Genomic DNA, 26244 nt, shown 5'->3' on the forward strand with positions numbered 1-26244 from the left:
GGAAAGAAAATCTAGGATATGAGAATGACCTGACATAGCAGAGTTAATTTAATTTCATAGCTTGTTAGTGCTTTATTGGCAAGAATTGCTTTCTAATTAAGCAACCAGGTCAGAACAAAAACCTGCAGCCACTGCAGCTCTCCAGGACTGGGATTGAGGACCCTTGCTCTAAGCCATATGAACATGGCAGTGTCTTTTCCAATACAGCGATTATAAGTTTTAACTAAACTATATAAACTATATAAAAAAGTTACTAATGGCAAATTAATAATCAGTTTTGCCTCTTTCTTAGAAATATTTTTGACATTCTTAGGAGTTTAAGTTAAATAGCGCAATGTGTATAGTACTTTTCAAGGGTGCTTATAACAAGTACGCTATTATGCTATAATTACACATAATTTATAATATACTGATACAATAATAGCATACTATAAGTATATACTATACTTGTATATAATTTATTCATTATTATGGTTATCTAGATGTAATTAGTTTTTAATTGCATGTATCTATTCCTTTGACAACTTAGATAGATAGATAGATAGATAGATAGATACTTTATTAATCCCAAGGGGAAATTCACATAATCCAGCAGCAGTATACTGATACAAAGAAACAATATTAAATTAAATAGTAATAAAAATGAAAAGAATTAAAATAAAATTAATGTTCGCATTTACTCCCCCGGGTGGAATTGAAGAATCGCATAGTGTGGGGGAGGAACGATCTCCTCAGTCTGTCAGTGGAACAGGACAGTGACAAAAGTCTGTCACTGAAGCTACTCCTCTGCCCGGAGATGATCCTGTTAAGTGGATGCAATGGATTCTTCATGATTGACAGGAGTTTGCTTAGTGCCCGTCGCTCTGCCACAGATGTTAAACTGTCCAACTTTAATCCTACAATGGAGCCTGCCTTCTTAACAAGTTTGTCCAGGCGTGAGGCGTCTTTCATCTTTATGCTGCCACCCCAGCACACCACCGCGTAATAGAGGGCACTCGCCACAACCGTCTGGTAGAACATCTGCAGCATCTTACTGCAGATGTTGAAGGATGCCAACCTTCTCAGAAAGTAAAGTCTGCTCTGAGCTTTCTTACATAGAGCATCAGTATTGGCAGTCCAGTCCAATTTGTCATCCAGCTGCACTTCCAGATATTTAAAGGTCTGTAAACTTGTAAATCACTTTGAGCTACATCCTTTGTATGAATATACAAAATAGAAATAAACATTATCGTTGCTCTCACTGTAATCGTTCTAATGTTTCATGTGTTTAGAATTTATGGTAAATGAAAAATTTGACGTGTATGCTTGGCTTAACCTTAGTGTTTCCGAGTGGGCTTTTGTGTATCCTGTTCAATCCCAAATTAATACAGTAGGAAATGTGTTGTGACCAAAAACTATTAATTTCAAGTTGCCCAGTTCTGTATCATTTTTTAACACTCACACCTTCTATGGGTAAGTCACCACTGAACATAGGATAATAGGCTTAACCCTGCTTTAGTGTCCTGAAAACTTATTATTTCAGGACCTGGCAGTACAGAATCTGGCTGCTGCTATTTTTATGGGGTTTTCTTCTGTGAGGCACATAAGCTTTTTCTTCTTTTTTGCCAAGATGTTCTGTACAGATTATGTAATGCTATTCAGTTTGTGTAACAAGCTCTCATTAAGATGTTGGTTTAAAGGATTTTGGTTCACTTATGCTTCCTTTATATTTCAGCAAGTTTTTCAAACACTTAAAAAAATCTATTTAAATAGTATTTGCATAATGTATTTTTAAAATGTGCTATGTATGTGTATACTAACAATTATCACATCTGGTTTTGTAATTCTTTTGTGTATTTTGTTATAGACTCTGTTAAACTAATCAAACATACTTACATCCATTTCTAACCCCCTTAATCTGTTCTGGGCCATGGGAATCCAGTGTCTATCTCAATAGCATTTATACAAGGTGGGAGTTTAAACATATTTATGGTATACTAACTGCAGTACTAGGCTATTGTACCATGTTAGCCATTATGGATGTAGTGAGAAGTCAAGTAAAATGACATTTTTTATTGGCTAACTAGAAAGATTACAATATGCAAGCTTTCGAGGCAACTTGGGCCCCTTCTTCAGGCAAGATGTAATCAGTTAATTTCTTTACTTGCTTACCTTCTCACTGGTATAACAACTGAAATGGGTAAATGTGTTTATTTCTTTATTTTTTGAAAGAAAAATTTTGAATTGTTCATTTGTATAATTTTTTCTGACTGATCTTTATTTCAATGTTCTTGCAAAGAATAATGGAGAAGTTTGGCCCAGGGATTGTTAAGTTTTGCTACAGTCAGCACATCTATGTTCAATGACAATGTTTCAGCATAGCATTTTAAGATTTGTTAGACACTGAGAATCAGAGTAATATCTACCAGAAGCTGAAGATAATATAGGAGTGAATAACTGATTACTTGTTGAATTTTTGCAGCACTGTTTTAAAATGATTTTGATTAATTTGAAAGTAATGCAATGGATAGCATTGTAGGTTCACAATTTCAGTGTCATGAATTTGAATCCTATTTCTAGCTGATGTTCATGTGGAGTCTGCGAGGTTCTTCTGTGTGTTTGTGAGGTTTACTTCCACATTCCTAAATACATACTTAATTAGGATAATTCTACTCTCTATTTTGGTTATTATCCATCCATCCATTATCCAACCCGCTATATCCTAACTACAGGGTCATAGGGATCTGCTGGAGCCAATCCCAGCCAACATAGGGCACAAGGCAGGAAACAAACCGGGGCAGGACGCCAGCCCACCGCAGGGCACGCACAAACATACACACCCACACACCAAGTACACACTAGGGACAATTTAGAATCGCCAATGTACCTAACCTGCATGTATTTGGACTGTGGGAGGAAACTGGAGTACCCAAAGGAAACACACACAGACACGGGGAGAACATGCAAACTCCATGCAGGATGGGCCCGAGAAGCAAACCCAGGTCTCCTAACTGCAAGGCAGTAGCACTACCCACTGCGCCACCATGCTGCCCGTTTTGGTTATTATGAGTGACCCCATTCTAAATCTGGATCCTGCCTTTCACCTTATGCTGATAGGATAGGCTCTTGTTCCTCATGAAATGGTTTGAGAATCTTCCATATAATAAAACACTAAGGTCATTGTGTCCAGTCCCTCAGAGCAATCTGATTAGTCAGATTGATTTTGAGGTGATTGTTCAGTATAGCTTTGTGAGCTGCCTTCAAAGATGGAAAGTTTAAAACTGGACAGGAGGCTGGAAAATGGCCTCAGAAAATAATGACAGGGTCTGAGAAGTAGGCTTTGCAGGAGTGCGCTTGAAGAGCACTTCACACACGTACATACAGAAGAAAGGCACATGTAGGGAAAGAGATAGCAAACATTTTTTAATAATTCTGCTACCTGTCTTTGACCGATACTGTGGCTAATGTTATATAATGTTGTTAGGAAAGCGTCTGAATACAATTAAGATTATTTGAATAACCTATGAATTATTTTTAATGGAGTGGGACTAAGTTGTTCATTTTAGTTTAGTTTCTAATGTTAGGTAAGTTTTGTTTTATTTTGTTGACCAATTGACCCTATTTCTAGGTTCCCCAGACATTTGGTTACCCAATAATTTATGAGTGGGATCCAGTTTTCAACAGTTTGGCTAAAAACCCCATTAATCTTCTGTTTTGATACTCTCTAAAGAGAGAAAAAGAAGGATTCCCAGGAGCCAAAGAACAAACAGAGTCAGGGACTTTCTAACAAGAGGCCTATACAAGTTTCACAGCAGTGGTGCCAAGGGAGATGAGACTATCTCGTACTGCTAGTATCCCACACTAGGTTAGAAACACCAGTGCCAAGATGTTTATATGTGTTTGTCATTGGGATGGACAAATGTAGATCAGAATGATATTTTAAAGGAAAACAGGCAGATTTGAGCCAATTCATTTTGACCACTTCATAACAACTAAATAAGTTCGGAAGGTTAAGAAGATAAGAGGGTACATTAATAAGAAAGATGAGAATCTCTTAAGCAAACATAGACATTTTATTCTATATACTACAGTATTGAACAGCACAGTTATTTTGTTTATGCTGATGCTTTGGATATTGTCAGTTCAAAAAGAGCTCTGTGTTGTCTGCTAAATTCCAGGATGAGCAAAGAAATCTCTTGAAATCTAGAGTTAAATTCCTAATCTTAGAGAATCTGTCTGTGCGTTGGTGGAAAATGCTCTTGCAGATCTCTAAGGAATAGGTTTGTTGTATTTTTCTCTGAGAAGAGGCGTCTATTGCTTATAAATGTAGGTGTAAAGCTGTATATAGAGAATGAGTCATCCCTTTAGTGTTTATTGTACTGCACAGAACATGAAATTTGCTTTAAGCCTTTAGAATTTGGAAGTGATTTCTTAGAACAGCTTACTGTGCCTTCCTAGCTTTGCCTCATGGTCATATTTTAGTTCTATTCTGTCGGATTGTTTCAGATATTTTCTTTGAGGTTTTTACACCATACTCATTAAGTGACTAATCTGCATTTGGTGTTGGGCACATCACTGTCCAAAATTTTTTCGCTAGTGCTGTGAAATAATATACATACACAATTCCTGTCTATTAAGCAGTGTTTATATCTGTGAAGCTTTTTGTATATGTAACATGCACAATGCTGTGTTAGCTTTCTTGCTGTGTATGAATCTCCATGTTTCCTTGACATAACCAACATTTCTAACTATGCATTTATTTATTTTTGAGGTATGGAGTAATATGTTGATCCAGTAATGAAATGGATCATTTAAACAGGTAAACTGTGACAATGCAGAATTGCCTGCCTCTTAATTAATGGCTTTGTGAAAGGAAAATTAAGTTTATTGCTGTTGGTATGCACTATATTTAGTATTTTTGTCCCTTTTCTAGTATGCAAAAGATTTTGGAGAAATTAGGTGGATAGAATTTGCTACCTATTTTTAGGCAGAATGGCCTGTTCTCTTCCAAAATTTCCTAATGCTCTGATGTGATTTGGAATGGCATTTAATTATCAGTTATTAGTGCACTGATATTTTTCTTTACTTGTAAGTGTGGTGTAGGGATTTGAGCTCAAGAATTGTCCAAGACTGCACTCTGAAAACCTGTCAGCAGCTGCAGTTTTATTAAAAGAAGCATAAAGTCAAATCTGCTTTTTAGAAAAGACGAATGAGGTGCCTGCTTTCCTTTAACACTGTGTGGCATTCTGTGGTATGCCTTCACAACCAGTCCAAACTATTTTGTAAATCACAGACTGTGATTCCTGTAGTTTGGTCATTTTCTCTCTGTTCAAACAAGACTTCTAATCTGTGCTGCCATCTATGGAAGGGGTGGTATAACCTGGAATGCATCAAGTTTTTGATCTGAGCTACAAATATTTAGTAGTATTAATGTCAAAATGCTGCATTAATTACACAGCACTACAAGACATTCTGCTACATCACCAGTATCCTTTTGGTGATATCTTGCAGTATCCTTTTGGTGATATCTTGCAAGCAGTTGACAAGAAAGGATATACTGTACTTTCTTTCAGCCAAGGCTTACTCCTTTTCGTTGTCCTATAAAAGTTCTTATACAATACCTTGAAGGTTGTTGATCCTTTATCATGTTATCACATTACTACCTAAGTAAGTATCATAATTAGTCTTTCAGTAAGTTCCCCAAGAGTTATCCTAGTTGTCCAACATGTTGGCTTAGAGCAGGGGTCTCCAACTCCGGTCAACTGCAGTGGCTGCAGGTTTTCATTCTAACCATCTTCTTATTTAGCTGTTTTTGCTGCTAATTAATTTGTTTTCCTTAGTTTTAATTGACATGACTCAGACCCCATAGGTTTTTCTTTTTCATTAATGAGCAGCCAAACAATAATGAGACAAAAAATATGTAATAAGCTGCCTCATGACCAGCTAACCTGAAAATTAAGAAAGGTGAAGGTCTCAGTTATGTTGGTCTGCTCAGGTCACCAAAATATCTTGACGGTGGTCTTGGGAAAAAAACAGAAAATCAACAGTCTGCTGTGGACGAATGAGAGCAGCAACAAGTCATGATATTCAATAACAGCTTTAATTAACAACAAGAATTGGCTTCTCTTTAAGAAACTGGTTGGAGTGAACTTGACTGTTTCCAATTTAGCTGATCATCTGTTGGCTTGTTTCACATCTCATTTCTGTTTGTCTGTCATTTAATGAAGAAACAAATTAATTCAGAGAACTGAATCCTTGAAAACAGGGCTATTAAAATGAAGGTAAAAGGATTTAATTAGCAGACCAACTGCTCATTGATTAGGAAAGTGGTTAGAATGAAAACCTGCAGCCACTGCAGACCACCAGGATCGGAGCTGGACACCTCTAAGCTTCTCCACAAGCCTGTGATTTTCTATAATGAGGCCTGTGACTTGCTTATAATGCTGTTTTCTCTTCATATTGAAGGTTGTTTCCAAAGAACTCTGACATGATGTTGGGAGGAGATTTATCCTCACAGATTCATCAGCTAATTATGCCCCACAGTTCAGGTCCATCAACAAATAACGTGACTTGTTCACACCATGCAGTTGTGCTCATAAGTTAGGATAATATATATATAAGTTATATGATAATATACGCAGAAGCTGACACACACAGGATCAAATTAAGGGTAATTAAGGGAGAGGGCCCACACCGGTAACTTCTTTGATTGTAATCAGTGTCTGTGTATAAATAGTCAATTTAAATTCATGCAGAACTGTACTCACTTTGCTGGATACCAAGCCATGATGAAATCAAAAGAACTGTCAAATGAACTGTGAGAAAAGGTTGTTGGATTGTATAAATCAGGAAAAGGATATAAAAACATATCCACTGATCTGAAAGTGCCTGTCAGCAGTGTTCAAACTCTGCTAAAAAAAAAGTGGAAAGTTAGGGGTTCTGTTGTTACCAAGCCACATTCAGGTAGACCAACCAAGATTTCAGCCACAACTGCCATTATCATTTCTTGAGATGCCAAGAAAAACCCACAAGCCACTTCAGCTGAAATGCAGGTGAGATCCACCTTCATGTTTCACAGTAGGGATGATGTACTTTTCATCATGGGCCTTGTCAAGTACTGAGAAAAACGCTATGTAAATGTTAAGAATTATTATTATTTTTACCTCCTTATTGTGCATCGTGAAACAGCAACACCAGTTGTTTGCAGGGAAACCTCTACCCCTGCACCAACAGGGCGAATCTGTGAGAGGGGTGTGTTGCTGAATCTTTCCAGCTGTCTAACTTCCCTCTAAGGGCTATTCTACTGTAACACAGAGCTAACCTTAACTTTAATATACAGGGGCTTAAACTGAATCTTCCATTATCCGTGTTAAGGCTGCATTATATTCAAGTTCAACCTAAGCAAAAACTAAGGTGAGTTTACCTTTAACATTAACTTAAAGGGTTTTTGGCTCTTACCATGAGCTAAAGAACACATGCAGTATACAGTGATCCCTCGCTATATCGCGCTTCGACTTTCGCGGCTTCACTTTATCGCAGATTTTAAATGTAAGCATTTCTAAATATACTGCTCAAAAGAATTAAAGGAACACTTTTTAATCAGAGTATAGCATAAAGTCAATGAAACTTATGGGATATTAATCTGGTCAGTTAAGTAGCAGGGGGGGTTGTTAATCAGTTTCAGCTGCTGTGGTGTTAATGAAATTAACAACAGATGCACTAGAGGGGCAACAATGAGATGACCCCCAAAACAGGAATGGTTTAACAGGTGGAGGCCACTGACATTTTTCCCTCCTCATCTTTTCTGACTGTTTCTTCACTAGTTTTGCATTTGGCTACAGTCAGTGTCACTACTGGTAGCACAAGGCGATACCTGGACCCTACAGAGGTTGCCCAGGTAGTCCAACTTCTCCAGGATGGCACATCAATACGTGTCATTGCCAGAAGGTTTGCTGTGTCTCCTGCACAGTCTCAAGGGCATGGAGGAGATTCTAGGAGACAAGCAGTTACTCTAGGAGAGCTGGAGAGGGCCATAGAAGGTCCATAACCCATCAGCAGGACTAGTATCTGCTCCTTTGGGCAAGGAGGAACAGGATGAGCACTGCCAGAGCCCTACAAAATGACTTCCAGCAGGCCACTGGTGTGAATGTCTCTGACCAAACAACCAGAAAGACTTCATGAGGGTGACCCAAGGGTCCCATGTCCTCTAATGGGCCCTGAGCTCACTGCCCAGCAGCATGCAGCTCGATTGGCATTCGCCATAGAATACCAGAATTGGCAGATGCACCACTGGTGCCCTGTGCTTTTTACAGATGAGAGCAGGTTCACCCTGAGCACGTGACAGAAGTGAAAGGGTCTGGAGAAGCCATGAAGAACATTATGGTGCCTGTAACATCATTCAGCATGAGCAGTTTGGTGGTGGGTTAATGATTGTCTGGGGAGGCATATCCATGGAGGGTAACACAGACCGCTACAGGCTTGACAAAGGCACCTTGGCTGCCATTAGGTATCAGGATGAAATCCTTGGACCCATTTTCAGACCCTATGCTGGTACAGTGGCTCCTGGTACACGACAACTCATGGCCTCATGTGGTGAGAGTATGCAGGCAGTTCCTGGAGGATGAAGGAATTGATACCATTGACTGGCCACCACACTTTCCTGACCTAAATCCAATAGAACACCTCTGGGACATTATGTTTTGGTCCATCCAATGCCACCAGGTTGCACCTCAGACTGTCCAGGAGCTCAGTGATGCCCTGGTCCAGATCTGGGAGGAGATCCCCCACAACACCATCTGTCATCTCATTAGAAGCATGCACCGATGTTGTCAGGCATGTATACAAGAACACAGGGGCCATACAAAGTGCTGCGTACAATTTTGAGTTGCTGCAATTAAATTTTGGCAAAATGGACTAGCCTGCCACATAATTTTTTCACTCTGATTTTTGGGGCGTCTTTGAATTCAGGGCTCTGTAGGTTGATCATTTTCATTTCCATCAAACGATGTGGCATCCTTTCGTTCCTAACACATATATATGACAGCAACACTCATAACAGTGAGAAAACAATTACATTGACAATCATGTTACGTTATTTTTAAAATGTTTCCTTTTCTTTTTCATAACTTCTTTAACGCACTACTTCTCCGATGCGAAGCGCGGGTATTTTGCTAGTATGTAATAAATTGTAATACCAATGTTGCTAGGACAGACTCATGCACTCCATGACCCTAAAATGAATTAAGCAGGTGTGTGGGAGAAAAGGACCTGTACCGATTGGCTAGACAGAGGGACCAGATGACATACCTATGGAAGCATGGAGGTGTTTAGGAGAGATGGCAGTGGAGTTTTTAACCAGATTGTTTAATGGAATCTTGAAAAGTGAGAGGATGCCTGAGGAGTGGAGAAGAATTCTATTGGTGCCAATATTTAAGAATAAGGGGGATGTGCAGGACTGTAGTAACTACAGGGGGATGAGCCACAGCATGAAGTTATGGGAAAGAGTAGTGGAAGCTAGGTTAAAAAGTGAGGTGATGATTAGTGAGCAACAGTATGGTTTCATGCCAAGAAAGAGCACCACAGATGCAATGTTTGCTTTGAGGGTGTTCATGGAGAAGTATAGAGAAGGTCAGAAGGAGTTGCATTGTGTCTTTGTGGACCTGGAGAAAGCATATGACAGGGTGCCTCGAGAGGAGCAGTGGGAGTGGCAGAGAAGTATGTAAGAGTTGTACAGGATATGTATGAGGGAAGTGTTACAGTGGTGAGGTCTGCGGTAGGAGTGATGGATGCATTCAAGGTGGAGGTGGGATTACATGAGGGATCGGCTCTGAGCCCTTTCTTATTTGCAGTGGTGATGGACAGGTTGACAGATGAGATTAGACAGGAGTCCCCGTGGATTATGTTTCCTGATGACATTGTGATCTGTAGCGAGTAACGGGTGGAGAAGAGTGTCAGGAGTGATTTGTGACAGACGGATATCAGCAAGAGTGAAAGGGAAGGTCTACAGGACAGTAGTGAGACCAGCTGTGTTATATGGGTTGGAGACGGTGGCACTGACCAGAACGCAGGAGACAGAGCTGGAGGTAGCAGAGTTAAAGATGCTAAGATTTGCACTGGGTGTGATGAGGATGGATAGGATTAGAAATGAGTACATTAGAAGGTGAGCTCAGGTTGGTTGATTTGGAGACAAAGTCAGAGAGGTGAGATTGCATTGGTTTGGACATGTGTAGAGGAGAGTTGCTGGTTGTATTGTGAGAAGGATGCTAAGGATAGAGCTGCCAGGCAAGAGATAAAAGAGGAAGGCCTAAGAGAAGGTTTATGGATGTGGTGAGAGAGGACATGGAGGTGGTGGGTGTTACAGAGCAAGACGCAGAGGACAGGAAGATATGGAAAAAGATGATTCGCTGTGGTGACATCTAACAGGAGCAGCCGAAAGAAGATTAAAATAAATGTACAAATCCACTTTCACACCATATGTGGTGCCTTGCTGTTAAACATTTACTCAGACAGTTTTTTTTTTTTTTGGGGGGTGGGGGTGGAACAATATCCATGAGAAAGGTGTTGTTGTGGAACTCAAATTTAACCTCTGTCATATGAGTGATTAAAACTGTGTGAATGAAACAGTTTAAATTCTATGAAAAAAATATCTTGCCTGTCATGATCACCCTTTTAAATTGAGGGAGGATCTCATATTTCAAAAGGGAAACAAATGTTATTGCTAATACTGTGCACTTTTTTGATTGTATGCATTTTGAGATGTTCCTGAGTCAGATGTGAGCAAAATGTTATTTTTTTATTTCAAAAGTGGAAAAAAATATTCCTCTCTCAGATGCTTTTCAGTTATAGTTTTTTTTTTGATGTACCTGTGTCAGAGAGAGGTTGGGAGCGTGCGATGAATACAACCGGTTACTGCACCCACAACATGATGTACCATTTGGATTAGGACCGATTGTGATGGGTGAAACTTTAGCACCACAGTGGAACAGTGTGAGGTTTTTTTACGGTGGCTAGAGTGCCAGCCCTGCCACCAACCTCCAGGTTTTCCCTGTAAGTTGGAGGACCTGCTTGCAGGGCTGGATGCAGATTAACTTCATGGCCAGGATGAAGAAACTGCAGGTTAAGGGCCTTACTCAAGGGTCCAACAAAGTAGAGTCACTTTGTTGTGACCAAAATTTAAAAGAGAAACACAATTTAAAAGAGAAACAATGAATAAACATTAATTGGTTTTAAATACATTTGTTTGTGTTGATTTTAAATTTGTCATTACCTACTGCTTGTGAGCCACTGAAAATTTTCTGGCGCAGCTAAATTTCTTGATTTGAAAATCTGAGCCAACTGAATTTATAATTGAATAGCCCTGCCTTACACAATCTCATAATATGTGTACCAGCAATCCATTGGTAGAAATGGAAGTCAGATACTGTAGATTGATACTTTCTTTAGTGTTTTTTAATAATATACTGATTACATTGTTATATAGTTGGTGGAAAGGTCTTTCAAGAGTCTATGCCTGACATTTGGAGAAGACCGACATTGTGGATTTAAAAAAATGAGTGTCCTTTGTCATAGAGAAATAGATAGATAGAATGAACATTATTTGCCCCCAAGAGGAAATTAGTTTTTTTATTTTAGGAAGATAAATAAATAAATGCATACATACATACATACATACATACATACAAGGGGGACCCAAAAGAAATGGAATTATCTGCTGGAGGGCAGATCCCATTTATTACATGCTTCCCCCACTTAGTAAATATTGTAGAAACCCTTCTGCATCAGTGTGCCAACTGGCATTGTTGTGAGGTGCTGTGTTTGGCTTTTTTCGAAGACTCTTTCAACGCGTTTGCCTATTTTATGATGGCTGATTTAAACAAACAACGTGCAGCAGTGAAATTTTGTTTCCTGTTAGGGAAAAATGAGGCAGAAATGGTCGCTATGCTACAGACAGTCAAATGGTCAACCAAAGCTTGTATCTAAAAGTTTTGAAAAGGTTGCGTCAGGATTTGTGGAAGAAACATCCCCAGTTGTGGCAAACAGGTGATTGGTTCTTCCTCGCTTCCATCATGACAATGCAGTGGCCCACACTGTGTTGAGTGTTTAGCAGTTTTTGACCAAAAACGACATGACCCCCATTTATTACCTTCTCTATTCACCTGGTTTCGTCACCCGTGTTACTTTTTTTTGTTTTCCCTGGATGAAAAAAGTCATCAAAGTTTGTGGAAGAGGTGAAACAAGAAGCGGCAGAAGCCCTAAAAGGGATTACACTTTAGGAGTTCCAAAACTGTTTTGAGCAGTGGAAAAAATAGTCTCAGTAAGTGTATTACATCAAACGGAGAGCACTTTGAAGGTGACTGAAATGTGAAAGTGTAAAAAAAAAAAGTGTAAAAATAAATACACTATTCTGATTTTTCTTTTGGGTTCCCTCTCTTTTATATACACACACAATGTGGTCCGAAAATTTTGCAGAAAATTTAAAAAGAAAGAAAATTTCTAACTTGGTAGTCCCAGTCCCAGTGAGGTGGTATGTAGGTGTATTGCTGTTGGTATAAAGGAGTTCCTGTAACATTCTTGACACACTTCTGCTGAATAATTCATTGGCTGCAAGTACTCAGTGTTAGTGTGTCAGAGAGAGGATGTGCAGCATTGTTCAGAAATTTAAAGTGCAGAGAAAACAGCAAAGTCTATCCTAAACAGAGCTGCAGAAATTCATTTAATCAGTTATATGCACATTGTGCATATATATAATGTATCTCTATTTATGTAAAATCCAAGGTCTACCTGTCGTATGTCTGTTTGCTTTTCACTAGAGAACTACTTAACGGATTTAGATTGGGCTTTTTTCTAGAATTTGCTTAAACATTCTGGTTGATTTTGAGACATCTCTCATCGCACTAAGTATCATAGTTCGCTTCCGGTGCTGATTTATTTGTGCAAATCTGAGAGAGATCCAGCGGGCTGAGGGGAGGGTGACAGGGCTCTCATCACTCACGTGCCAGCCTCGGGGCGTACCTTATCTCCGCTTAGCTAGTGAATGAGAGAACTACTTAACAGAATTAGATTTTTTTAAATTTTTTTTCTATAATTTGCTTGAACATTCCAGTTGATTTTGCATCTTCTCTCATCGCGCCAAGAATCATAGTTTGGTGGCAGGAGCGATATATTGACACTAATCTGAGACAGATGCAGCGGGGGAAGGGGGAGCGTGACTTCAGGAGTTGGGGGCTGGGCAGGGCCCTCCTCGCTGTCCTGCCAGCTTCTATTCGAGTCTGTCTACCTCTGTGTTTTGTAGTGTACCTTGCCTGTGCTTAGCTAGCAATAACTGTTTGTTTATTGATTTTTAAAGTTTGTGCTGTTTCACTACTATATATATACATTATGAGAACCCGGGTCCAAACACCACCAGACTGAGGCAACATCTTTATCAAAGCACATGTTTATTTTCACCAAACACAGTCCCGCACAGCACACAGTGCTCCCAGCACTAGTCACCCTTAATCCGGGCCTTTCTCTCACTGTCTATGGGACAACTTTCCTCTCTCCATGGGAGCTTCGTCCTGCTCCCACTCCTGACTCTAGCTCTCAGGTTATAGGGAGGCGGCCCCTTTTATTCCCACTCGGATGTGCTCCAGGTGCCTGACAGTGTTCTTCCGGCAGCACTTCCTGGTGTGGCGGAAGCGCTGCCCTTGCATCCGGAAGCACTCCGGGTGTCCCTGGAAGGATCATCCTCCATCTTCCTGGGTGCTGCAGAAGTAAATGTTTCCCAGGCTTTCTGAGGCTCGGGGCGCCCCCTGGTGGTGGCCACGGGCCCCAATGTGCTTGAGCCTCCTTGCTCCTCTCCTATGGTCCTCTCCAGATCCAGGGCGGTTGCCCAGTTGTGGCCCGGAGGACGTATACGCCACCTCCCGGTCCTTCCAGGCGTCCCGGCTGGGTCTGGCCCCCAGCCGCCTTTGACAACATATATACGAACCTAATTTTCTTCCCAATAAAAGACTGCTGAAAAAAATGCACAATATTAGCTTAACAAATGTATGTGTTGGCTAAACCTTTAGCAGCATCACACAGTTGAAACACTGTGCCAGTAAAAAGCAGATGTGGTAGCACTTTGTCCTTTTTTCAGAAACGTGCTGGTACTTACTCTGTCATTAACTTCATTGTGAATACTTAAGATTGATACCGTTGATGTTGCAGTTTTTTGTGTTCTATTTTTCTGTCTTTTGTGACCAGGAAATATTTGTCCCTTGTGCCCAATGCTAACAGGCTAGGCGCAATCCTCTGTAACACTGCAGTGGATTAAGTGGGTTCAGTAATGGATATATGAATAAATAAAATGAATAAATAAAATCATTTGTACAGCAATTTGTAATATGTTCTGACCAGCATATGTCTTTGAAAGTCTAGTGTGTGATGAGGCTACTCTCTGAACTCAGTAGAGGGTCTTGATTCAAGCACATCTCTTTCAGAAAATGATTTCAAAAGTGAACCCTTTGCCCCTCACCAGTAGTTTTATGTCACCTTTTATGTCACATATTCATGTCAAGCAGATTCTAATGACATTGCCGGTTGTTACAGACAGTACATGTTATGAGATCATTGCCAATCCAGATGAAAGATAATTATATTGTTAATTCTTACTTTTCTCTATATCTTGATTTCTGTTATTCCCAGAAGTAATGCATTCTGCTGGTTTACATTATGTGACATTTTGCTTGGCAGGGATGTTGGCCTAATGTATAATTACAAACCCTCTAACTATTTAGAACATTAACATGCCAGTTGTTTTTTTTTTACCTAATAATTAGTAAGGTGACTAGCAACTCTCTTAAAAAACATTTTTATTGAATTCGTGCAACCTTTCCTGAGGGGGAGAAAAGTCTCATTTAGAATATAATAATTGCATTACTAAACCTGGAAAGTTGGGACCTAGATATAATCATATTTAATTATTCACTGGGGATATTTTGTAAAAGGTTTTTTTTTTTTCTTCATTGTAGTAATTTTAGAGCTGCATACACCAGTATCAATTATACTCTATTTTGAACATCACCACATAAGAAATACAAGATTAATTTAATAAAACAATTCATCTGATTCGGAGCTTGACACAAAGTAAAGAAACCAGATTGTTGTATGTGTGACTGTATGATTTCAGTCTTTTTTAAACAATTGATTTTATCTCTGTCTTAAAAAAAAAAAAAAAAGTTATGTTGCAAGCACATGAACACTTGTGAAATATTTAAGGCAGAAGCAAAGCGAGCTCTTCGACTTTGTTTGACTGCTTAATCTGGTACTTTAGAAGGCAACTATAAGACTACAGAAGATGCAACAAAATTCATCTCGAAGGTGAAACAAGTTTGACATGACAATAAGCTTGAACTTCATAGGATAAAGGTATGGACCTAAGATGAACAAATCACCATTTCAGTTCTGACTCCTCACACTTGTGTACATAGTTCTTATCGTCACCAGCATTTTCACACTGAGATGGACTGATCTAGGTCTCCTACCCCCAATAACTCCTTACAGACTTTCTTAGGGAAAACCAAGATGCTTCCTGGACAGTCGAACGGTATCATCTCTTCAGCATGATGTGGTTCTGCCACTTGGTCTTTTCCCATTGCTAGTGGGCCATTCCTTGTATGCCTCCCCAGAGAAGCTTCCAGGGAGTTTATTACAAACCCCAACCACATCATCTTTTGTACAGCACTGTACATGTTATCACAGCAGATTAGGCACCAGTCGTCAACACGTCTGATGTATAGGGTGATCCACATCTAATTATGCAATTTTCATTACGCTATAACTTACTCAGTTTATTACATAGAAAATCACCTGAAAAATCCCGGACCATCGAGAAGTGTGCAAACTAACCACACGAAGAATCGTCTTTGCGCCGAACTGGAATCATCCCCACATAAATCAAAGTCCTCCAGATGATCAGTATCTGCAGAATTAGATCTGGACCACCCTGTACTGACAAGAGACAACTTCCTGCTATGTGCGTAACAGTACAAGCAGGCATGCTATTGAGAATGAATGGGGGCAGCGAGGGGCGGTTCATCACCAGCCCACATCACAGTCACCTCCACTACAGTATGATGCCTGCAGTGTCCCGCCGCACCACCGCCCCCATTCAACACACAGCCATCCGAGGCACACTACAATGCTACCCCCCGCCTCCCCGTTCACCCTCAATGGCCTCCGTTCAGCCACAACAGGGTCGCCACTTGCAGAAGGAGACAAGCAGTGAAACTGCTTGCCGCCAGGAGCTGCCCGACAGACACTACACTGCGTGAGCAGCGAAATCGACCCCCTCCAGCCACCCCTTGCAGTGTCCCTGGGCCGAAGATGACGGAGCGGCAGTTACTGAGGCTCATGCGTCTCAGCTGCATCCCCATTCGTATGTTGAAGGTTGGGTGTCCGTAACCTGGGGACTTCCTGTATAATGTAAACTGAAAATCACTAATGTGTACTGACTGATGAACAAGGTTACTATGATACTTTAATATTAGAGGGGGTTGTGTCATATTCCAGAGTCAGAGTGATGCTCAATTATATTATACATCTTTTGTTCTTGCTGTGTTGCAGGAGGTTTCATCGTTCTCTTACGGATCATAATCGCTGGATTAAAGAACGCAGCCATGAATCATATGCCAAAAACTATTCTGTTGTGTTCCCTTATGATGAGCCCCTTGCAGGTCGAAATATGAGAAAAGACCCCTTGCATCAGGTACAATGTTTAATTCCTAAGTTATAAATACATGTCTGATGGTTTTACATTAGCATATAAAAAATGAACCAGTTTTGCTTTGAAACCTTTGCAGTAAAGAAAAATCAGCTTGTTTTTAAAAAGAATACCACTTCTACTCTTGATAGGGAAGTGAGTTAGACGTGAGTTTGTTAGATTCTTGGAGTCTGAATGGATTATTTGAAAGGTGGATATTCTCACTGTCTCAGTTTTGACCCCTGAGAAACTTTTTTAACTAAACATCTTACCCCATCCCCTGTCAAACCCCAGCCATCCATACTTACTTATGGACATCTGGGGCACAGTGTTTTTTTGTGCCCTGCATCTATGCACATTAATATAATTGAGATGGTGTTAAATCACAAATCATGCGTCATTCATTGAGTTGTACACCCTCAACCTTTTCAGCTGTATGAGAAATGAATCTCACGGAGGCCACAGTCAGTCAACTTTTACTACAATATATGTATTGTGTTTCATCAGCAACAGCAATTTATTTTTATGTAGCCCAAATCACACAAAGAATGACTCAATGGGTGTTTAACAGGCCCAGTTGAATTGATAGCCAACATTGACTCTCTGAGAAGACAAAGAAAAAGCTCTGAAAAATACTTGCAAGAAAAAAGGTAGAAATCTTGGGAAGGGCAATTCAAAGAGAGACCCCCTTCCAGGTAGGCAGTGGCTGTGAAAAATAGGGTTAATAACAGATAGTAAATAGAATACCTGTAGTTCTCTTCTTAGAGCTATATGGCTGTTATAAACTAGTTATTGGTATCATATTTAATTAGTTCATTTAGAAACAGTCTGTCTGTGATGGGATGATCTGGGATGGGTCTACAGATCTTTCAATAGAAAACCTTTTATCTGTTGATTATAGATGTATTTTTACCTTTGTTTTAAAGGGTGCACCAAAGGCAGTGGCCAATGGCGTTTAGCAAGATTTATAAAAACCTGTTGCACTGGACCCACATGACAGGAATAATAAATGCTATGTGTTACAGACACAGTGTATTAGAAAGCCAACCCTCAACCTGCACATTTCCCTTCTTATTGTCCAATTCTGATTAGAACAGCAATGTACTCTGTTTCTTCTGTGATTGTGTATTAAAGACAAATAAAAATAGCATTTAGTTATAATGATGTCGCTTAGTAAAGCATATAAAAATCACATATTCAGTAATTTCCCCTTGGGATTAATAAACTGTCCTATCTATCTATCTATCTATCTAATTTATTCACTTAAGCCAGGTTTGGCCCTGAACTGGATAAACAGGTTTTATATGCATCTAGAAGTAATTATTTGATTTTAAAAGTAAGGCTATGTCCACAATACTATGTTTTCAATTCAAAATGGCAATTTTAAACAAAATAAATCCACACTTGCGTTTTCACATCATTTACCAAAATATGTTCATGCACACTGAAATGACCTAAAGTGCAAATGATGAAGACGCTTGTCTACCTAGGCATGAATCCATTGGCGTAAAAGTCAATGAAGGGCTGGTAACGCTGCTGGGAGGGGTATTTATTTTAATGCTGTAGTGACTGGTATTTGCCTCTCTTGCATGTATACGTAATTCTGTACTAAATGCAATTTAGAAGCATACAGGTAAACAACACAATAAGCATCATGGAAAGCAGCTGTTGTGTCCGCTATGTAGGAATATGATTATCTTCAATAAACGCTGACCTATCAGGGAATGAGATATTGTAGTGAGCACGATCCATTCAGGGAAGGGCTAATAAACTTGAACAAATCAGAAAGTGGTTGTATTTAGAGACTGCATTTTTAAAAGTCTATGATTTCATCCATCCACATTACAGTATATGACTCTGGAGAGTGTTTTCAAAAGTCTTGATTTTCAGGGGTTAAAATACCAAGGTAATGTGGACAAAAGACAAAAATGGACACTAATCTCTGTATTTCCAAATGAAAATATACCAAAGAATAAATCAGAAGTAAATGACTAGTATTTATGATGAGAATAGCAAAGAAGTATGTGCAGATTCCGAACACTAAAAACCAGTAAAGAATAAGAGGAAGCATTAATATAATGCACATTTTTACAAATGTGACGCTTATGTGTCTTAGCCACACCCTCTAATGCTAATTTATAGAACACAATCTTTCACAGTTTTCTCTATTAATTGTCATATTTTTATGGTGAACATTATTGAGGAATTCAAAAAAAGTAAAGAAAGAAAGAACTAACGGTTTGCTATGAGTCTTCAGGCTGTTATGCATTCACCCAGCAGTAAAAAATAAATAAATAATTCTTGACTATGAAAAACTGCCAAGAAACAGTTTTTGTAAGAGAGCTTATTGCATTGCTAGTGAAGAGAGGAAAAAAAACAGATGGTGTCCCACCTCCAGTTAATGTTGAAGTATAGGAAATCGTTTCCTAAACTGAGCGCACATGTCTACATTTTATTTTTGAAAATAAAATGAGTGGGAAAGTGATGCCTTCTGGAGAGGCACAAGATATGGCACATAAAGTAACACAAAATCATACATGGTGAGAAAATATATTATTAATTGTTTCCTGCAGAGGCATTAGCTCTCTTGGAACGGAGAAGACCAGCAGATGAAGCAAGAACCATATAAAAGGTCTGGACAGTGGCCAGACCCTTCGAGGCTGTGTCGACACCAGGTGTGTTGAAAAACCTCCCAGCGTAGGGACGGAGAAAATGGCTGACTGTGTTGATCCAGATTCCCACCTGGATAAAGTCTGTCCATATGCCTCCCCGTCTGGAACTGCGTAAAACGTCAGTAAATGTAAGCTAAAAGATATTTTGTCTCATGTGATTCTTGTACCGCCGTAATCACTATGGGAGGGATATCGCCTTTTCTGGTATATTATGATATTATTTAATTATTTAATAAGCCACAATATTAAAAGAACACATTTCCAAGAGAGCTAATGCCTCTGCAGGAAACATTAATATGTGCTGGCTAATTAATAACCCCGTATTTACAAACCCTGCAAAGAAATAATGATCACACGCCATTTTCTCACACAGCAGCTGATTACTACTTATCAGGTAGATAGTAGAGGTGTTATCTTCTACTACTAATTAACATTCTTAGGTTTCTTTAAAATACTCAAATCAAGCTGACAATTGCCCTGTTTACATGTAGCATAGCATTTGTTTTCCTGAATTCACTTCTTTGATTAAGAAATCATACATGAACAAGACAAGAAACTTCATTCACTGTTAATAATTAAATTCAATTCACTTTTATTCTCCCAAGAGAGAAATTTGGCTTATCAGCAGATTTTACAGATAGACCACAACATAACAATTAAAACCCATTACAAAGAACACAGTCATCATACATAAACTTAGTACAAATAACTATAATATAGCAGTGAGCGTTATACTGATAGTGAAACTTTAGATCAAACCTATTACACTTAAAAAATTAAACCAACATCTAGACTTGACTAATGATTGATGCACATGATATGTATTAATCCTGTTTGATATTCATCAAAGTGGAACTTCTTTAGTTGTTTATTAGTAGTTAGGATGAATGAGTATTTGAACTGGTTCCTTTTTATCCTTGGAACCTTCAACCCTGTGACTTTATGGCAACAACTGACAATGAAAATGTGGTAGGTGACTCCTATCTGAGACAATTGTGCTTTCCATAATATATATTTTTGGTAAAAAAATATTGTAATATTATATTGTACTAGCTGTGTACTCCTAGAAACTATTGAAATAGTCATAAAAAAAAACTAAAATGCAGAGTTGGCGGTTTAGTTTTGCGGACATGCTCGCCCCCCCTTGTCTATCAGCGGCTAAGCAAGTTTCTCTCTCCTCGCAGGTTTAATTTTGCCAATGCTCTCACCTCGCTTGTGCATTAGCTGCTAAGCGAGTTTGTGTTTCGTTGGTGGTTTCACTTTGGTGACAGAGTCGTTTTCGTTCAGTTTCATGCTGTAGGCTCACATTTCCAGGCCACCTCATATTTCTGGGCCGGACAAACAGACACACACACACACACACACACTTTCATGCGTAGACGTTTATATATAAGTTGTCAGCAGCCTCAGCACATGCACTTCAGACCAGGTCATCTACCATTAAGCTAAGCATGCTTTGGCCCGGCCAGTACTTATGTGGGAAACCATCTAGGAATAGCTTGGGTTGCTGCTGAAAGAGGTGTTGGTGGGGCCAGCAGGGGAAGGGGAGGCACTTACCCTGTGGTCTGTGTGTAGATCCCAGTGCCCCAGTGATGGGGACATTGTGCTCTAAAAATGGCACCGTCCTACAGATGAGATGTAAAACCGAGGTCCTGACTCTCTGCGGTTATAAAGGATCTCTAAGCATCCTTTGTAAAGAGTAGGGTGTATCCCAATGTCCAGGCTAAATTGCTCACCACAACCTAGCCAGTCTGGCCCCGTTATCATCCCATCTCTACCTGGCTAACTCTCACCCCTTCACCAACTCATAGCTAATGCGTGTTGAGCATTACTGTTGCAAAAATGGCTGCCATCGCATCATCCAGGTGCTACACATTAGCGGTGGTTGAGGTGGCTCTCCACTGACTGAAGCACTTAGAGGAGTGAGAAAAACACTATATTAATATTATTTTTGTAGTCATTTAAATACTCATTTTTAAAGGACACCATCACACTTGGTATTATATCAGTCAATTTTAGTACAATATTTGTTTTGTTTATAATCATTGTCTCTTGCAGATAGCTCAAGTCATAGAATTTATTTGTGTAAGCAAAGTTTTTCACATTCCCCAAAATGAAGAAATTCTGCTTACTTTGGTATAAACATCTGAATTTTTGCCTCTGTACAGCATACAAATATACCATGCATACATCAAATCATTTCCTAACACATGTACCAAGAATATCTACTGAAGTTTTGCAAAAAACAAACAAAAAAAAAATCACATTTTCATGCAAAAATGACATTCATTCTGAAACTGACATCCTGTATATTTTAGGTGCTTATACTGTAGAATATCTTTCTCCTGAATGAATGTCCAAGAAAGAAATGTTATTCTCTTTGGTTCTGCAAGAAATAGTTTTTATAACATTTTTTTTTTTGTAATGGTTGCCACTCCATATCGTTTCTCACTACCTATGGGATTCATCTTTTTGTTCAGGTTTTTTTTTTCCTCTCATGGCTGACATCTGTAATTCACAGATGGCAGGGCTTCCATGAAAACTATCTGACATTTCCAACTCACTTAGAATGTGGCAGGGCAAGTAGTGCAGTCTGTCCTTTGCTACACCCACACTGTACTTTTTTGTATTTTCTTCCCATTGTTGCTAGGATCCAGATAGATCTTTCTCTCCAAAATATACACAGATTCTCTTGCCTTGCTACTTAACCTTCCTGAGTTTCTACAACCTTCAAAAATGTTTTCATTTCACTTATTGTTAGATGCTTTTTCATGATGCACCTCTTTATCCACTACCCTGAGATGCATTAAGATTTCTTCCATTCAGATGTTCTCTGGATAGGAGACAGCATTTTCTATCCCTATACATGTTGCCAGTGATTGCTATAATGTAATTGTAATGTTGTGGAATATTTTAATATTTAGGAGAATGTCTCACCAGTGTTTTTTGTTTTTGACCCTGTCATTCCAATTTGTGGTTGCAGGTCAGTTTGGCACAAGACAGAAAGCAACCCCTTAAGGGACATATACATATACTGGGACAGCTGTAAATCTTCTAATTAAAGCAATTGCAGCTCTTTGGGGTGCTGAATGAAAGACAATATGAACATGCAGAATCCACATTTAGCGCAGGAGCTGAACATAGACATTAGAATTTTGAGTCACAACCCTAAAAAATGAGATAAAAACATCTATGTGTCCAGTCCCTCAAGGCAGTCTGATTGGTCAGTTTGGCTTTGGTGACGTAACGATAGAGGAAGTGCGAGTGTGAGACACATGAGGAGGAGTAAAGGCACCCACTGAGAGAGCCATCTTCAAATACTGAAAGTATAAAACCAAACAGGAGGTGAGAAAGACTCCTCGAAAATAACGGCAGAGCCTGAGAAGCAGGCGTTATGTGAACACACTTGAGAGAGGGAGTGCTGGTGAAGAGAGGTTCAGAAACACCCAAATAAAAAGAAAAGGCGCTAAAAGTGCACTTAGGGCAATAGTGCTTTTTAATTATTCTATTACCTATCTTTAACAGGTACCATGGTTAGTAAATGATTAAACAGATTTCCCTCAAAACAAAAAGTCAAAAAAGAAAGATGTCAGTAAACTTATGTATGCCTTATAAATATTGTTTGAAAATTACATAACCTCATGGGAATAACTTCAGCATTTTTCTGATTTTATGCCAAATTCAGTCTGTGACTATCACAAACATTCATTTGCTCAAACCTATGCATTCACTAAACTACCCTGCCAAGACAGATATCAAAGACATATGCAACTGATAACTTCTGTAATTTGCATGTTTTAATGTTTATATATTGCAATTTAAAAAAAAACTATTGGAATTTCAAAATTAGTGCTTTAGTGTGTACAACATCTTTTATTTAAGTCAAAGTGTAAAAATGTTGCTATGTCAAATAAAATTAATTAATTGAAAGGTTGTTAATGTTTATCCTCCCTAACATTCCACTTATCCCAGAAGAAGCAAGCATCTGACGGTAGACCTTGCCTCTCTGGAATGTTCTTACAGTCAACCAATACCTTTCTCAGCTTTAGGATATGTGCGGTTAGTTTGTCATCTAGTCCTAACATTAACTAAGAACTTGGCCTGTCATTTTTAGTTCACTTTTAAGATGTATTTATTTTTACTTTTAAGTCTTCATTGGTAAAGATGTTGTGATGGAACCAGGGTTATCAGTGAGCCCAAACACCTGAACACGATTACACAGAGTCCTGGGTTCAAATAAAGGATGTTTTATTTAACCAATTTCTTCCACAAAGTGGCATAAGCACAAGTCATTTCTTTACACAAACCACAATTCTCTCACCACTGCACTGCCCTCCTCCAGTCGATTGTTACTCCACATCCCCCCAGCTCCGACTCGCCTGGACAAAGGAGTGCAGTCCCTTTTATTGAGGACCCTGGAGTACTTCCGGTGCCAGGGCCTTTGCCCTATGGAAGTACTTCCGGGTCATGCGGAAGTCCCATAAATTGGGGAACACATCTCCTGACAGCACCCCCTGGTGGCACCCATGGCACCCTGCTAGTTCTGAAATGGGTGCCAACACGAAGGTCTACTGCTCTCACATGTCCTGGGGGAATAACACATTCCCTGCAGCGTCTTTCACAACTGATGGGATGTCCGTCCATCCCTTCTGACCATCTCTCCTGGGTCTGGTTACTTCCTCTTCCCTGGCCAGGATGCCCGTCCAACCCATGTGGCACTGACAATGTCTTCTAAATAAATAATAATGTATCCCTTCGTATAACAGTTTCTGAACTAGACCAATCCAAGTCAGGGTCATAAAGGAGATAAAGGGTTGATATCAATAATAACAACAACAATACAGTCATATGAAACAGTTTGGGAACCCCTCTTAATTCTTTGGATTTTTGTTTCTCATTGGCTGAGCTTTCAAAGTAGTAACTTCCTTTTAATATCTGACATTCCTAATGGAAACAGTAGTATTTCAGCAATGACATTAAGTTTATTGGATTAACAGAAAATATGCAATATGCATCATAACAAAATTAGACAGGTACATACATTTTTCCTGGATGGAGGTATTTTTGACCATTCTTCCATACAAAATCTCTTCAGTTCAGTTAAATTTGATGGCTGCCAAGCATGGACAGCCTGCCTCAAATCATCCCATAGACTTTCGATGATATTCAAGTCAGGGGACTGTGACAGGCATTCCAGAACATTGTACTTCTCCCTCTGCATGAATTCCTTTGTAGATTTCGAACTGTGTTTTGGGTCATTGTCTTGTTGGAATAGCCAACCCCTGCATAACTTCAACTTTGTGACTGATGCTTGAACATTATCCTAAAGAATTTGTTGATATTGGGTTGAATTCATCTGACCCTTGACTTTAACAAGGGCCCCAGTCCCTGAGCTAGCTACACAGCCCCACAGCATGATGGAACCCTTGTTGGAATGCGGTGTTCTTCTTCCGCCATGCAAAGCACTTTTTGTTATGACCAAATAAGTCAATTTTTGTCTCATCAGTCCAAAGCACTTTGTTCCAAAATGAATCTGGCTTGTCTAAATGAGCATTTGCATACAACAAGCAGCTCTGTTTATGGCGTGAGTGCAGAAAGAGCTTCTTTCTCATCACCCTGCCATACAGATGTTCTTTGTGAAAATTGCACTGAATTGCTGAATGATGTACAGACACACCATCTGAAGCAAGATGTTCTTGCAGGTCTTTGGAGGTGATCTGTGGATTGTCTGTAACTATTCTCATAATTCTGCGCGTATGCGGCTCCTGTATTTTTGTTGGCCTGCCAGACCGGCTGGGTTTAACAGCAACTGTGCCTGTGGCCTTCCATTTCCTGATTCCATTCCTTACAGTTGAAATTGACAATTTAAACCTCTGAGATAACTTTTTGTATCCTTCCCCTAAACCATGATACTGAACAATCGTTGTTTTCAGATCTTTTGAGAGTTGCTTTGAGGATCCCATGCTGTCACTCGTCAGAGGAGAGTCAAAAGGAAGCACAACTTGCAATTGACCACCTTAAATACCTTTTCTCATGATTGGACACACCTGTCTATGAAAGGTTCAAGGCTTAATGAGCTAATCCATCTAATTTGGAGTTGCAAGTAATCAGTATTGAGCAGTTACATGCATTCAAATCAGCAAAATGATAATGGGACCCAAATTTGTGCCCAGCCAGTTTTTCACATTTGATTTAATCTCATGCTAATAAATACTGCTTCACTAAAAATCTTTGTTCGGAAAACACCCAGTACTCAGATGTTCCTAGGAAATGAAAGACAAAGTAGAGTAAATTATTATGCAGGTTGAGAGGGGTTCCCAAACCTTTTCATATGACTGTACCATATTAAAAATATGTACATGGTCAATCAATAATGACAAAATAATACTATATTAAAAATATGTACATGGTCTGCATCATAAGCTTTTCATTTAAAACGGTGCCATTCACTTTATAAAATGGTAATATTGGAAGAAAAAAAAATATTAAACCAAAAACAAAGTCAAATTATATCTGTAGTTGGTGTGTGTAACTGATTTGAGAGTGACCATATTTGTGGTCACCTCACAATTAAGATTCTGCTTAATACTATAGTGATTGAATCCAGCTTCTGGTGTTTCCTCCTACTCAATTTTCTTTTTGTGTGCCAATTGTAGCTTTAGTAACTACAGAAGTAACTTTCCCCAACACTGCATAGGCAAAGCCAGCCAGTAAGATTCAGACATTTGGGCCCTGTTTTAGATTCAGAAGGAAACAAACTGACCTGTCTGAGCTGGGACAAAGGTGGCAAATTTTCAAGTACAGTGGACAACAGTAGGCAGAAGCAGCTAACTGAAAATTTTGCCACATTTGTCACAGCTCAAACAGGTG

The 26244-nt window shown here is 39.3% G+C and overlaps 1 protein-coding gene across 1 annotated transcript in view; it reads left to right on the plus strand.

Annotated features, from left to right (window-relative positions):
* The window catches only part of sardh (sarcosine dehydrogenase), a 249311-nt gene that overhangs the window by 75991 nt on the left and 147076 nt on the right, over window positions 1-26244 (plus strand). The window contains exon 11 of the mRNA XM_039762751.1: window positions 16567-16708. Coding sequence (XP_039618685.1) covers window positions 16567-16708 — 142 coding nt within the window. The remainder of the gene's footprint in view (window positions 1-16566; window positions 16709-26244) is intronic.

This window comes from Polypterus senegalus, chromosome 9, assembly GCF_016835505.1.
Source record: "Polypterus senegalus isolate Bchr_013 chromosome 9, ASM1683550v1, whole genome shotgun sequence".
In the NCBI taxonomy this organism is placed as follows: domain Eukaryota; kingdom Metazoa; phylum Chordata; class Cladistia; order Polypteriformes; family Polypteridae; genus Polypterus; species Polypterus senegalus.